Source organism: Theropithecus gelada, chromosome 19 (assembly GCF_003255815.1).
Source record: "Theropithecus gelada isolate Dixy chromosome 19, Tgel_1.0, whole genome shotgun sequence".
NCBI lineage: Eukaryota > Metazoa > Chordata > Mammalia > Primates > Cercopithecidae > Theropithecus > Theropithecus gelada.
In genome coordinates this window covers 22,128,665-22,144,316 of record NC_037687.1, presented here as the reverse complement: position 1 = coordinate 22,144,316, position 15,652 = coordinate 22,128,665, and the positions used below count along the sequence as shown (strand labels likewise).

General features: G+C 56.5%; 1 protein-coding gene across 1 annotated transcript; it reads right to left on the bottom strand.

Moving 5' to 3' along the window:
- Positions 1-1,844: 1,844 nt before the first annotated feature.
- Positions 1,845-14,730, bottom strand: TOMM40 (translocase of outer mitochondrial membrane 40). The gene is made up of 10 exons (XM_025367944.1): positions 14,642-14,730; positions 14,266-14,545; positions 13,507-13,574; positions 13,044-13,136; positions 12,082-12,183; positions 11,897-12,002; positions 4,868-4,990; positions 4,607-4,683; positions 4,403-4,505; positions 1,845-2,503 (listed from the first exon to the last, which is right to left on the bottom strand). Exons 2-10 carry the CDS (start codon positions 14,537-14,539, stop codon positions 2,364-2,366), a joined length of 1,086 nt encoding a protein of 361 aa, XP_025223729.1. The 5' UTR covers positions 14,540-14,545; positions 14,642-14,730; the 3' UTR covers positions 1,845-2,363.
- Between the last annotated feature and the right edge of the window lie 922 nt (positions 14,731-15,652).

Below are 15,652 nucleotides of genomic sequence, written 5' to 3'. Positions count from 1 at the left end.
AATGCAATCTGGAGAGGGGGCTGGGGATCTGGACTCCTGGATCCCAGAAAGAAAGTAGGGCTAGGGGGCTGGACAGAAGTGGGATGGGAGGGGCTGGGCGCGGTAGCTCCCGCCTGTAATCCCAGCACTTTGGGAGGCCACGGTGGGCGGAACACTTAAGGTCAGGAGTTTGAGACCGGCCTGGCCAACATGGTGAAACCCCATCACTACTAAAAATACAAAAATTAGCCGGGCGTGGTGGCGGGCGCATGTAATCCTAGCTACTTGGGAGGCTGAGGCAGGAGAATCACTTGAACCCGGGAGGTGGAAGTTACAGTGAGCCGAAGTCTCGCCGCTGCACTCCAGCCTGAGCAAGAGTGATGCTTTCTAAAAAGAAAAACAGAAAAAGAAAAAAGAAAAGAAAATGGGGCTAGGCGACCGGACAGAAGTGGGATGGGAGGGGGGTGGGAACAGTGTGGTGCATCTGCTAGAAGTCTAGGCTTTGCGAGTGGGACCTGGGTTTTAATCATAGCTTCCTCTTTGGTTGTGACCTTGAGCACAGGGGACCCACCCCTCCCCACGTGTAAAATGAGATTCCAGCACCTCCCCCTGGCTGCCACAGGCATTGTGGTTTCCAGGGTCTTGAAGCTGTGCTTCTGGGTTAAGGTTAGGATTCTGGAGTCAAACTGCCAGGGCTTGAATCCTGACTCTGCCAGTTGCCAGCTGTGTGACCTTGGGCAAATGACTTGTCCTCTCTGAGCATCGGGTTCCTTTGCTCATCAGACTGGGAAAGCAGTGACACGGATATGTTTGGTGACAAGCTAACGTGTATCGAGCACGGAGGACAGCCTTGGCACAGTGGTCCTGTTAGGGCTAGCAACGGACAGGCCGCAGTGAGCGCTCAGATGCTGTCACTTTCCTGTTACAAATCCCAGATGTTTCAGAGGAGAAACCCGCGGTTCAGCAGCGAGATGAATGGCAAAGTCACACATCGAGAACTGGAGTGGGTGGGATCAGAGGATTCTGCGAGTCAGGGGAGGCTGGACTCCTGGTCCCGGGAAGGAGCCCCCAGTGCCCCCAGTGCCGGGCCGGGCCTGTTTGCTTTGGCTGGCAGGGGGTGGCTGAGGTGGCTTCTGTGGGTAACTTGGGGTCAGCTCTACTCAGCAGCCTCCCTCCCTAGACCCTGGGGGTAGACAGGGTTTCAGTTCCTGGAGGCTCGGGAGTGGTGCTGGTGGTGTTGGGTGTCAGCTGACACCAGCCCTAGGTTGGCAAAATCCAGACAGCACCACATCCTCAGACATAGGTGACCCAACCCCCATGGCTGCACAAGGAGCCTAGTCTGGCCTAGGCCCCTCCTCTCATGCCTGCAAGTCCTTGAGCCCCTCTCATGCCTGCAAGTCCTTGAGCCCCTTCTTCCCGACACAGCAGTTCCTAGTACCCCAGTTGTTCTGAAGCTGTTCAGTAGCTTGAACCTTCTCCCAGCTCCCTGCCCCTCCATGTCTGCACTCAGAGTGTCATCTCTGCTGCTGCAGTTTGCAGGGACAAAGTCTTCTACAGCCACTCCGGCCAGGTCAAGCTGGGGCGAGTGACCTTGAGACCCTACCCTCGGACGACAGAAGGCCCGAGGTGTCCCCCAGCAGGGCAGATGTTCCGGATGGGGAGACTGCCATCCCGGGCCACGCTGCGCCCCTCTGAGCCGGACTCAATGCACCGTCAAGCCAGGCAGTGGTGCGGCTCCGCTGCTTTCCGTGCTCCGGCCCTCTGGCGCCCCCTGCAGGCGGCTGGGGGAAGGTCAGGGCGGCCGGACTCCGGATGAAATGCTCCAAACAGGCCAGGCACACTTGAGAAAACGGAGGCCTCCCATCTTTTTTTTTCCCACATATATTTTTTGTTGTTTTTTGTTTTTTTCTGTAAAATGTCCCGGTTCTTCCATAACTTATAAACATGATTTATACCGAGGAGTAGATGGGAAAGTGGACAGGGCAGGGTGGACTGACAGGGGATGGGGAAGCTCCTCTCGCTGCCCCCTCGGGGCGGGCCCAGGCCCTTTGGAGGATGGGGACGCCAGGACACTCCTCCCTGAGGTTGTCTGGCCGCCTCTGCCCCTGGTGCTCAGAATCCTGCGTGCCCCTCAATTCCGGAATCCTTCCCGGGACCCCAGGCCCACTGGCACGCTGCCCCTAGTACTCAGAATCCCGAAGCGCCATTCGGTTCCAGAATCCCCTCCTCAGCTGCTGGGGTGGCGGGGTCCCTCCTTTCCGATGTCCCCCCCGACCCCCAAGGGGGGAGGGAAGGGAGGGGGGCTCAGGTCTCCCCTCTGTGGCAGGGGGAGGTGGAGGTGGAGGTGGAATTGGAAGGGCGTGGAAGGCGGGGGCCAGGAGGGCTCAGCCGATGGTGAGGCCAAAGCCACACTGGAACTTGTTCTTGCGGTGATTCAGGAAGGCCCCGAGGGCCAGTGTCAGGGGCAGGGGTGGGAGCTTCTTCTCCAGCGTGGCACCCACGATCCAGTTGCTGTCCACAGAGCCTGCAGGGAAGAGCTGAGGTGAGAGGCATGCCAGCTTCCCACCATATCCATGCACAGTTCCTGGCCACCCTAGATACCAGTCACATGCTGACGGCTTCCAGACCTCCAACCAGACCGCTCCTGCCACCCAGAAACCCCATCACACCCCCAACAACTTCACGCTGCAGCAAATGGCTCACTCCTCCTCTGCTCTCCGCTCAGTGACCCCTGCCCTCTGAAAAGCCCTCCAGACCCCTGGGTTCCCCCAACCTAGTCCTGCCCACTCTGGGGATGGATCTGTTCCTCCCACTGAGTTCCGTGAAGACAGGGCTGGTCACCGCTGTGTACCCAGCAGTGCTCAGCAGGAGGCTCAAACACCCAAAAGTCTGTGAGCCACAGATATCCAAGAAGACTTAAGACTGGACATTGGGACTATGGCCAGTGAGCCTGAGATGAGGTTCTGGATTTGGCTGTGACCTTGAAACCTCTGGAAGCCTCCATTTCCACTAATGTAAGATGAATGGGGCAAGGCTGGATGCTTCCAAAGTGCCTTCTACCCTGGCTGGGTGTGGTGACTCACACCTATAATCCCAGCACTTTGGGAGGCCAAGGCTTGAGTCCAGGAGTTCGAGACCAGCCTGGGCAACATGGTGAAACCCCGTCTCTCCCAAAAAAATTCAAAAAAATTAGCCGGGCCTGGTGGCATGCACCTGTGTTCCTAGCTACTCAGGAGACAGGTGGGAAGACTGCTTGAGCCCGGGAGGTGGCGGCTGCAGTGAGCTGCAATTGCACTGCTACACTCTAGCTTGGGTGACAGAGGGAGATCAGTCTCAGAAAAATAAGAGGGTCAAGTGCAGAAAAATAAGAGGGGATGGGCAAAGCTCCAGCTTGGTCCAAGCACTCATCAGATGCTCCACCAAAATTTTTTTAAACATTTATTTATTTCATTTTATTATTATTTTATCTTTTTATTTTTTTATTTCATTTTATTGTTTTTGGGTCTCGCTCTGTCTCCCAGGCTGGAGTGCAGTGGTGCAATCTTGTCTCTCTGCAACCTCCGCCTCCCAGATTCAAGTGATTCTTGTGCCTCAGCCTCCCGAATAGCTGGGACTACAGCTGCAGCACACCACCTAATCTTTGTACTTTTAGTAGAGAGGGGGGTTTCACTATGTTGGCCAGGCTGGTCTCCAACTCCTGGCCTCAAGTATTCTACCTGGCTTGACCTCCCAAAATGCTGGGATTACAGGCGTTAGCCACCATGTCTGGCCACTCCAGCCACTTTTTTTCCCAAGCATAAAACATAGTAGAGGGTCGTCCACCTACTTTTTTTTTTTTTTTGAGACGGAGTCTTGCTCTGTTGCCCAGAGTGCGGTAGCGCCATCTCGGCTCACTGCAAGTTCTGCCTCCTGGGTTCATGCCATTCTCCCACCTCAGCCTCCTGAGTAGTTGGGACTACAAGCACCTGCCACCATGCCCGGCTAATTTTTTTTTTGAGACAGAGTCTGGCTCTGTCGCCCAGGCTGGAGTGCAGTGGCGCGATCTCAGCTCACTGCAACCTCCGCCTCCTGGGTTCTTGCTATTCTCCTGGCCTCAGCCTCTGCGTCTGCGACCACAGACGCCCGCCACCACGCCCGGCTAATTTTTTTTTGTATTTTTAGTAGAGACGGGGTTTCACTGTGTTAGCCAGGGTGGTCTCAATCTCCTGACCTTGTGATCCGCCCGCCTCGGCCTCCAAAAGTGCTGGGATTACAGGTGTGAGCCTCCACACCCGGCCCCACCTACTTTTTAACAAGTGTTCCCTGGTAATGTGGAGGCCCACAGGGTCGCAGCACACCATCCTCCAGCACCTGTGGTGGCCCACACACCCAGAGTTGAGTCACCTCTCGCCTGTTTCCCACATAGGGAAACCGAGACCTTTACCTTTGAAGAGGAGGTTGGCCTTGGGCAGGTCCAGCTGGTATCCGAAGGAGACACTGGTGTCCTGCATCCTTGTGCTGGCCTCAAACTCCACGCCTACCTGCAGCTGGAGGGGCCGGAGCAACACACGAGTTAGCGAGTGACCCCGCCTGGACTTCCAGGCCCAGCAGCCCCTGGCAGCACCAGCTAGTCCCTGCACCCACTCACCTGGTCACTGGCTTTGTGGTAGTATGTTGCGTGCATGCCCGCCTGGCCCAACGTTACCGTTGCCAACCAGTTGTTCACTGTCAAGAGAGTGGGGTGGAGGTGAGGGCTCATTACCAAGGGGATTTGGGCATCTGGGAACCCAGGCCTCCTCCCTCAGACCTAAGTGTCCAGGGCTCCAGCCCGTCCTCCCTCAGACCCAGGAGAAGTCCAGGGGCCCGGCCCCTCCACCCTCAGACCCAGGAGTCCAGGCCCCAAGCTCACATGTGTATTTCCCAGCTAGAGACATGACGGTGCCCTCCTCCCCAGGCCGCCGGTGGTAGACCAGCTCTCCGCCCAGGGCCAGGCAAGGTGTGATGCTCTGGAGGTAGTGGGCTACGAGGATTCCTGTGGGCAAAATGACGAGCAGTTTCCACCCACCCTGGGTGCCAGGCCAGACTCCACCTCCAGGAAGCCCTCTAGGTTCACCCCTGCTGGAGGCTTGGGCTTGCTCTCAGGCCTCCCTCACAGGTTCCTTTTTCCTAACCCATCACCCAGGGGTTCCCACCGCTGAGCTCAGTGTCCCAGGCCCTGCTATGACTGCATTACCTGAAGGACCTCATCTGGTCGACACAAGCCCATGTGGTCAGCATTTATCCACCCCTACTTACAGAGGTGGTCACCACCACTTACAGAAGCTTACAGGGTAAGTCACTCACTCATGCTCACGAAATGTGTCAGGGGCAGAATCCAAGCCTCCACACCTCCCAAACCCAGGCTCTGAGCCACTCTGCTGCTGAGAGGCCGTTGAGTAGAGTGTGAGTAAGAACGCACAGCCTGGGTTCGAATCCCAGCCCTGCCACAGGCTGGCTGGTGACTGCGGACGCTGGCATCATCTCTCTGTGAACCTAACTGCCTCTTGGGGTCGTGAGGAATCGAACGCTCAGCTGTGGCTTGGACTCGCTATGCTGAGGTCCAAGTCTCCGTTCCTCTGTCCCTCCACCGTAGGGAATGCTTGCTGAACAAGAGAACTGCCACCTCTGGGCTGCCTTCTCAAGCCTCAGGATGGAGATAGATTCACTCTGGTTTCTTTCGAGCCTAGCAAGGTACACGCCACAAATGTGGTTTTATAGGGGCAAAAGAATTGGGGAGGAAGAGAGTGGGAAACAGAGAGGGAGGGACAGGGAAAGAAAACAAGCCTGGCGTGGTGGCACGGGCCTGTAATCCCAGCTACTTGGTAGGCTGAGGCGGGAGGATCGCTTGACCTCAGAAGGTCAAGGTTACACTGAACTATGATCACGCCACTGCACTCCAAACTGGGCAACAGAGATCCTGTCTTAAAAAATTAAAAATTTAAACAATTTTTAAAGAAAAAAAGAGGCTGGGCACAGTGGCTCACACCTGTAATCCCAGCACTTTGGGAGGCTGAGGTGGGCGGATCGCCTGAAGTTGGAGGTTCGAGACCAGCCTGGCCAACATGGTGAAACCCTGTCTCTACTAAAAATACAAAAAATTAGCTGGGTGTGGTGGCGGGCACCTGTAGTCCCAGCTACTTAGGAGGCTGAGGCAGGAGAATCGCTTGAACCCAGGAGGTGGAAGTTGCAGTGAGCTGAGATTGTGCCACTGCACTCCAGCCTGGGAGACACTGCAAGACTCCATCTCAAAAAGACAGGAAAAAAAAAAAAAAAAAAGGAAACGACATGTCTGCAGAGACGGAAATGAAGGGAGAAGAGGGACTGAAGATTCACAGTTGAGAAATCCACCACGATCGAGCAATCTCCTAGGTTGCGGCCCTGGAGAGGAAGACATGTGGAGAAGGGAAGGGAGGTTGGGGGCCACGAGACTGAGGGCACACAGAGAAGCTGAGACAGCACACAGCAAGTCAGGTGTGAAGATGCTTCCCAGACCAAGATGACCAGAGTGGCAGACTTGGGGCCCCCCAGGGGAAGCAGGCTGGCCTGCTAGCCTGGAGCCAGCTCTCTAGAGCTGCAGGAATAGGGGCCTTTCACACCTGCAGGCATGGCTGGGTGAAGCTCTCAGAGGGGCTGAGTGTTAGGTGGAACCCCCCAAGATGAGCCTGGTGGGTGTGAGGGAGGCCATGAGTTCGTGGCCAGTGTCCTGGTGGCATCTTCTGGGGAGGCTGAGATCAGAAGTGGGCTGGAGCTGGTCCCTATGGGCTTGGGCAAGTGACTGTGTGACTCTCCTTCCCAGAGGAGATGAAGCAAATGAACCCCTGAACCCACCACTGGTTGTTAAATCACCATCCCACGGGCGGGGCACAGTAGCTCACGCCTGCCATCCTAGCACTTTGGGAGGCTGAGGCAGGAGGGTCATTTGATCCCAGGAGTCTGAGACCAGATGGGGCAACATGGTGAGACCCCCATCTCTCCCTCTCTCTCTCTCTCTTTTTTTTTTTTTTTTTTGAGACGGAGTCTTGCTGTGTCTCCCAGGCTGGAGTGCAGTGGCGCGATCTCGGCTCACTGCAAGCTCCGCCCCCTGGGTTCACGCCATTCTCCCGCCTCAGCCTCCCAAGTAGCTGGGACTACAGGCGCCCGCTACCACACCCGGCTAATTTTTTTGTATTTTTTAGTAGAGACGGGGTTTCACCGTGTTAGCCAGGATAGTCTCGATCTCCTGACCTCATGATCCACCCGCCTCGGCCTCCCAAAGTGCTGGGATTACAGGCTTGAGCCACCGCGCCCGGCCTCTTTTTTTTTTTTTTGAGTCGGAGTCTCGCTCTGTTGCCCAGGCTGGAGTGCAGTGGCCGGATCTCAGCTCACTGCAAGCTCCGCCTCCCGGGTTCACGCCATTCTCCTGCCTCAGCCTCCGGAGTAGCTGGGACTACAGGCGCCCGCCACCTCGCCCAGCTAGTTTTTTTGTATTTTTTAGTAGAGAAGGGGTTTCACCGTGTTAGCCAGGATGGTCTCGATCTCCTGACCTCGTGATCCTCCCGTCTCGGCCTCCCAAAGTGCTGGGATTACAGGCGTGAGCCACCGCGCCCGGCTCTTTTTTTTTTTTGAGATGGCGTTTTGCTCTTGTTGCCCAGGCTGGAGTGCAATGGTGCCATCTCAGCTCACTGCAATCTCTGCCTCCTGGGTTCAAGCAATTCTCCTGCCTCAGCCTCCCGAGTAGCTGGGATTACAGGTATGTGCCACAACGCAAATACACAAAAATTAGCCGGGCGTGGCGGTGCGTGCCTGTAATCCCAGTTACTTGGGAGGCTGAGGCAGGAGAATCGCCTGAACCCAGAAGGTGGAGGTTGAGGTGAGCTGAGACTGTGCCACTGCACTCTAGCCTAGGCAACAGAGACTGCGTCTCGGGGCAGGGGTATGCGAGCAAGGGCAGGGGAAGAAAAAACAATCACTACCATTACCACTCTGGTCAGTGTCATGCCCTCATTCAATCAAGGGAGAGACTGAGGCCTGCAGAGGGAAAAGCAGCCATCTAGAGTGAGTGACTTAGGATCTCTGGCCTCTGAGCTCCAGGAACTGTTGGAACTGAGGCCATGAGGCCCTCAAGTATCTTTCTAACCACCCTTTCCCATCTCCTGGGCCACCCACCCAGTTTCTCTACCCACAGCCTCCTCTCTAGTCTCCTGCCCCAACTTCAAGTGACCTCACAAACAGCAGACAGAGGGGTCATGTTAAAGCACAAACTTGACCCTTTGAACCCCTGCTCAGAACCTGCCATGGCTCCCTTGTGCCCTGAGAAGATATGGGTTCCTCAGCCCAGCTGCAAGGCCTTGGATGGCTTGGCCCCAGCTTCAGAATAGAACCACTTCCCCTTCCCAGGCTCCCAAGTAGCTGGGACTACAGGCGCGTGCCCTCCCAGCTCAGCCTCCCTAGTGGCTGAGACTACAGGCATGTACCACTATGCCTAATTTCTAATTTTTTGTAGAGATGGGGTATTGCTATGTTGCCCAGACTGATCTTGAACTCCTGACCTGCAGCGATCCACCCACCTCAGCCGCCCAAAGTGCTGGGATTACAGGTGTGAGCCACTGTGCCTGACCTGGGACCCCCATGAGGGCAGGAATGGGCTGTCTTGGTCACTGCTGTGTCCCAGCCCAGGGCTGTCGCCATGGGGAGGGGCTGGGGAGGCTTACAGGCTCCTGAATTAGGCTTCCATTCAAATCCCAGCTCCTCTGCTTCCCGGCCGTGTCACCCTGGGCAACTGATTTCACCCCTCGGCCTCGCTTTCCTTGTCTGTGAAATGGGGGTGCCTGTGGGCTCCGGCGCCATGGAGATGCCAGAGTGGAGCAAGTGGTGACTGTGCACATGGCCCACTGCTGAGGCCGAGAAGTCGGGCCCTCTCATGGCCTCCTTCACCGGGAGGTAGTTGCTCCTATTGTGTCCAAGTGACAGATGAGGAGACTGAGACCCAGAGGGGCTGGAACCACTTGCCGGAGGTCACAGAGCCACCTAGAGGTGGAGACGCCCTGGGTCAAGTCGGAGCTGTTGGTGGCAAGAGACTCAAGAGCCCAGCCCTGACAGGGCACACGGCAGGCACTGTTCTCACTGGTGTCTGGGGGAAGAGGCACTCGAAAGAACTAGAGACCAAAGCGTCACTGGTGGCCCTGGGCTCCAGGAGGCCAGTGCTGGGGAGCCTGAAAGGACCAGGCTGGCAAGGAGGCACAGGGAACGGGGTTACAGGCACTGTGAAGAGCTGGGACACTGGAATCCCACTGGCCATGTGCCCTTAGTGGAGAACCTCCTCTTGGCCTTGCAAGATGGGGACGATGGTGGCCTCTACCTAGCAGAGAGGGCTTTCCTCCCAGCTAGCTCTGCCCCAGTGCCCAGCCTGAGCGAGGGAGAGGACGCACACAACAGGCTTAGGGAAAGGCAGAAGTGGGATGTCCATGACCCCTGCACGCTCCTTTCTTCAGTATTTCCTGAGCCCTCACACTGTTCCCAGCATGGTTCCTGGCATTGAGCAGACAGTGGAGAAGACAGCAAGTCCAGGAACCCCAACAGCTGACACTGTTGTGTGGGCGACTGGAGACAGTGAGTGGGACCGTTTCAGAAGGAAGTGCGACCAGGACTAGGGGCCAGGAAGAGGTGATGCAGTGCAAAGACAGCTACCGCGTTCAGCACTGCAGGCCTGCTCACAGGGCGACGTGCACCCGCAAACCTTCCCAGCTGCGTCAAGACCAGAGGGAAGAATTCCACGCAGCAGGACCAGAGCATGCATCGGTCTTGGGGTAGAACCAACTCGGTGCTTTCAGGAACCATCAGAAAAGCTTGCACGGTTGGCCGGGCAAGGTGGCTCAGGCCTGTAATCCCAGCACTTCGGGAGGCCCAGGCGGGTGGCTCACTTGAGGTCAGGAGTTTGAGATCAGCCTGGTCAACATGTCAAAAACCTGTCTCTACTAAAAACGCAAAAATTAGCCAGGCATGGTGGCGCATGCCTGTAGTCCAAGCTACTAGGGAGCCTGAGGCAGGAGAATCGCTTGAACCAGGTAGGCGGAGGTTGCAGTAAGCGGGAGATTGCAACACTGCACTCCAGCCTGGGCAACACAGCAAGACTCCGTCTCAAAAAAAAAAAAAAAAAAAAAAAAAAAAAGGCTCATGTGGCTCAGCTGTAGTATATGAGAAGATGGGGTGATGTCACCAGGTGAGCTGGGACAGGAAAGGTTTCTTCCTCATGGGGCCTACAGATCGGCCTCACCTCGGAGGCCTCTCTGTACCTGCTGCATCTCCAGCTTCCCTGTCTCCTGGGTTTTCCACCATGGCCCTTCCCTTCCCTCATCCCTGTTCCTACTGCTCCCTGCCTGCAATCTTCTTGCTCCTGTCCCCCAGCTGAAGTAGCCCCTTCTCCTCTGGCAGCTCAAATGTGAACACTTCTCTGAGTCTCTCTGGGCTCCTGCAGGGAGAAGTGGTGACTGTCCCTAGGCACTCCCAAGGGTCTGAGACCAACCCTAGCTCCCCTCCCTGCCTGCACGAGTCATACACTCAGGACTCAGCGCCCAAGAGCCTGCTCTCCACGACACAGCGGATGGGTGTGCAAAGACACAAAGCTGGCGATCAGAAACTCCATCCTTCCAGTTCCAGCCAAAAACTACGGAGTCATCGCCTCCATCCAGTCTCTCAGCAAATCCTGGCAGCTCTGCCTTCAAACAACATCCAGAATCCAACCTCCCTCCCCGTCCACTCCCTCCCAGTGGTACCCTTTGGAGTCTGCTCTCTACGCCAGCTTCAGGGTCCTGTGAGAAGCTATGCCTTGGTTTCCGAAAGCCTCAGACTCACTCAGAGCGAAGGCCAAGGAGCTGTAAAGCCTTATGGAATCAGGTGACCATCCTCCTTGAGGTTCCTTTCACGAGTCCTGACTGCACTTGCTGCAGGCTGAAAAGCTCTTTCCCTGGCCAGGCGAGGTGGCTCACACCTGCAATCCCAGCACTTTGGGAGGTCAAGGTGGGAGGACTGCTTGAAGCCAGGAGTTCCAAGACCAGCCTGGCCAATACAGCAAGACTCCATCTTAAAATTTTTTTTTTTTTTTGAGACGGAGTCTTGCTCTGTCACCCAGGCTGGAGTGCAGTGGCCGAATCTCAGCTCACTGCAAGCTCTGCCTCCTGGGTTTACGCCATTCTCCTGCCTCAGCCTCCCGAGTAGCTGGGACTACAGGCACCCGCCACCTCGCCTGGCTAGTTTTTTGTATTTTTAGTAGAGACGGGGTTTCACCGTGTTAGCCAGGATGGTCTCGATCTCCTGACCTCGTGATCCGCCCGTCTCGGCCTCCCAAAGTGCTGGGATTACAGGCTTGAGCCACCGTGCCTGGCCAAAAATTTTTTTAATACACAAGAAAATCTCAGTTAAGACTACGCTGACTGGCCGGGTGTGGTGGCTCACGCCTGTAATCCCAGCACTTTGGGAGGCTGAGGTGGGTGGATCCTGACTTGAGGTCAGGAGTTCAAGACCAGCCTGACCAATATGGTGAAATCCTGTCTCTACTAAAAATATAAAAATTAGCTAGGCGTGGTGGCGCATGCCTGTAATCCTAGCTACTCGGGAGGCTGAGGCAGGAGAATTGCATGAACCCAGGAGATAGAGGTTGCACTGAGCCAAGATCGTGCCACTGCAATCCAACTTGGGTGACAAAGCAAGACTCCATCTCAAAAAAAAAAAAAAAAAAAAAAAAAAAAGACTGCGCTGGCTCTGAACTGTCTCACCCACTACAGTATATTGCCTGATGTTTCAAAATCACTCCTGCTCAACCACTTCTCCAATGGCAGAAAAGGAGGTTCACAGAAAGGGTGGATTTGCTGCGAAAGCCAGAACTGCAGTTTTGTGACCACTCTCCAAGCCCTCCGCCTCTTACCTGAACCCACGAGGACGTCTGGGTTCCCCAGGGTGACGGCTGCTGTGAAGTCAGAGCCCCGATACTCCCCGTCCACCTGCCAGTTCACAAACTTCGACTGCTGGGTCTGTGGGGAGGAGGGGGTGTGAGGGCGGCTCCTTGCTCACGGTGGCCAAGGGGAGCAGCAGCCTCCGTGCCTCACTCACCTGGATGGCCATCTTGGATCTGAGGCCGGGGCCCAGCTGGTGAATGACCTGAGCGTTGAGGCTGCCGCTGTTGTCCATGTCACCTACCAGTACAGGGAACGCCTGTGAGGCAGAGAGAAGGGCAGGGGTCAGAGGTCGCACACTGTGGAAGCAGGTGAGGTGGGCCAGGGTGAGAAGCCTAGGGTCAGAAAGCCTCAGATGGGGGTCCCCTCCTCCATGAAGTCCTCTCTGACCACCTAGGTTGAGTTAGGCTCCCCTACCTTTGGGTTCCCCCATGTCAGCCCTGCCCATCCTGGCTTGTTACTCTCTGGGAACAGGTCTGTTTTCTGCCCCACTGGTGAGTCCCATGGCTTTCAGTCATGTGTGCCAACACAGGGCTGGGCACAGAATATGTTGTGCAATGAAGGTTTGCAGAATAAACTCATTTACTGAAGGGAAACGATAGAAGCAGAGACCTCATTCAGTCCCCCACACCCTGTCCAGGCCTCCAGTTTTGGCCTTCCTAATAACTAGCCCCTATACGGCCGCCCCAGAAATGCTTCTAAAGAGAGATTTCTACAGCGGGAACCTGTGGACCACGTCTTTCCCTTGACCAAACCATGCCATGACTCTTCACAAGCCCCTAGAGAAAGTCCAAAGCCTAGTTTGGCATTCAAAGTTCTGCATGATCTACAGCTCAGCTCTTTCCACCCTGGGTCATCGCTGTCTAGCAAGAGAGAGGCTGTGGTCACACCCCCAGCATTGCTCAGCATGGAGCCAGGCAGGCAGAGAGCAGGGGTTCGGCGGATGTTTGCTGGATGAAGGAATTACTAGTGTTCCACTACATCTCGGAGAGATGCAGTCCCCATCTCCAAGCTCTCGGCAGCTGTGACCTTTTCCTGATGATGCCAGTCTTAGCTTGGCATTTGGCCACAAATTTGTTATTCGAAAGATACAAAGAATGGATGAGAAAGGAAGCTCACCTCTGTGGGACTCAGCTGCTTTGTCCCCACATACGTGACCCCGAAGTGGTAGTTGGACTCCCCGATTGTGCTGAGGGCTACTGTGTGGTTCACCTGGGAGGAGAGCGAGGGCTGTGAGGATGCTGGACAGATGGGCTTGCCCAGTGAAGAGGGCAATGAGAAGGTCTCTGGGCTGGGCAGGGGATGAAGACTGGGAGGCACAGCCTGACTAAGAGACTCAGAGAAAGGAGGTGCTGCCAACAGGCCCACATACCTGTTCCTTGACTCCAGCCTAGCTGCTATGGGAGACAGTACCTCTGGATTCTAGGTCCCCAAACTGAGTAGTCTGGCACTGTATCTCCGAGTCTTTTCAAGTATCAGGGAGCCCAGTTCTTGAGGGAGGAGTAAGGGGGCGAGTGTGTGGATGCAGGGAGGGGGATGGTGGGGACGATCTCTGGTGGGTAAGGACACCAGGAAGGCTCACCTGGAAATGGTTACTCAACCCTTTGTTGACTGTGAGCTTGACACCCTCCATCTGAATGGGAAACAGCTCTGGAGAAGAGAAACGCTGTCACACTCCACCCCAACCCCATACCAACTCTCATCTCTTCCTTCCCTGCTGTCCCCAGCTCTCTCCAGAGACCCATAGCAGAACATCTCACAAAGGCTTCCACCTGCAAAGAGGCAGTGCAGCCTAGTTAGACAGGGCCAGGGCCTTTGCCTGCTCAAATCTCACTGCCACCAAGCTGAGCAACTTTAGGTCAAACTCATCATCTCTAAGATGGGACCCTCACCATACAGAATTGGCCCAAGGATCTAATGAGTTAACATATAGTGAACACCAAAACAGAACTCCATAAACCTCTACCACTATTACTACTCTGATTGCTCCAGGCTGGGATCCGGAGGCTTTGGGTTCCACCCCCACGGAACCTTGCTGACACCGTGACCTTGGGGCTCAGTTGCGTTCCCGATAAAAAGAGAAGTCTGGCTTGGCTGATCCCGGGGCTCCTGAGGTCCCTAAGGCTTTTCTCTACTGCTATGACATTCCACCCCGTTTCCACCATTCGATTCCATCATTCTAAGCTCCAAGTCCAACGTTCCACCATTCGATCCCAACGTCACCTCCTAGTGCTGTTGAATAATTCCAATGGTGCGCGCCAAATCCCAAAGTCCCCAGTGTCCTCCCCTTTCCCCCGAGATCCGGGCCATCGCAGCCCCGAGGGGGCCCGTCGCCCCTCACCCTTGCACTTCCGGTGGCACTCCTCGAATGTGCCCGGGTTGGGCAGACAGCCGCAGGCCCCATCCTCGGCGGCCCCTGCGGCGCTGGCGGTTGCAGCCCCGGGGGTCCGTTCCGAACCTCGACTAGTACTGGTGCCGGCGCCCAGGCCGCCTCCCAGCGGTGGCAGCGTGAAGCCCGGCGGCGAGGGCGGAGGTGGCGGCAGCCCCACGAGGGCCGGCGCAGGCGGCGGTGGCGGCCCTGCGGGCGGCGAGCTGGCGGCCAACACATTCCCCATGGTCGCCTGCGAGGGGAGAGGTCAGAGGGCGGAGGTCAGGGCCCGTGCGCCCGAGACTCAGCCCCAGCAAATCCCCACCCGACTCCGGGCCCCGGTTCTCACTGGCGGCGGCGCCTGCTCCCGGCCTGGGCTCCGCTCCCACCCCGTGCGCCACGCGCAACCGAACCCGCTGCCGCCGCCGCCACCACCGTCTCCCCGCCCCGCCTAGCCCATTGGTTTAGTGTGCCCTGAGGCCCGCCCACCAGCGTCTAGACTCGGTCTTCCCATTGGACTTGTGAATAAAGTCCCGCCCACTTTTCCTAACTGTCCTTTTGTATTGGTTCTCACTAGCAGGCATGTCACGGCGCACCTCCCGCCCTTCTCATTGGCTCGCCGCGCTTACGCCTATTGGCTCGCGTCGCCGCGGGTTCCGGTGCTAGCCCGCCATTGGTGTGTGCTGCGCATTTTGCCACGCCCGCTGAGGCATCGCCCCGCCTATCACCTGGAGGAGGCCCTCTTTTGATTCCGCCCCGCGGCGAAGTTGCTGTGATAATTGGTCGGCTTTGACCCTTACAGCATTTTGATTGGCTCCAATGTGTACGGAGGCCGACCTTGGTGGCGTATCAGCTTGGTACTCTCATTGGCTAACGTTCCAGGGTCGAAGGACAGGTAAAGGTGGGTTGCGCGGCAGAGGCGGCTAGGCAGCAAGGTCAGGCCTCGCGTCCCACCAGGCACCGCGGCAGCGGGGCACGCACCCCACCTCTGGTCCGGAGTAGCTGACCTAAAACCGGAAGTGCTGGCCCTTCCCAGAGTGCCTCGGGAGAATTGTAATCTGTTCTGAGAACCCTGCGCTGCTCCTCGTTACCCACAATGCCCTCATCACCTCTTAGACCCACCCCTTTCGTTACCCATCATGCCTCTTGTTCCTCGCGTCACTGCGGCTTCTATCTTTGGCCCATTCATTCCTCTCCCATTACCCATCGTGCCTCTGCCCCATTCATTTGAGCTTCATTGCCTGGACTACTTTTAGCTCCAGCAGCTTGCTCACTTTCGTCGTTCTTCCGGCCCTTCTCTAATTAGCCATCATGTTTTGGATCCATGAACTCCTGTCCGTTACCTCCCTTGCCCCCGTCC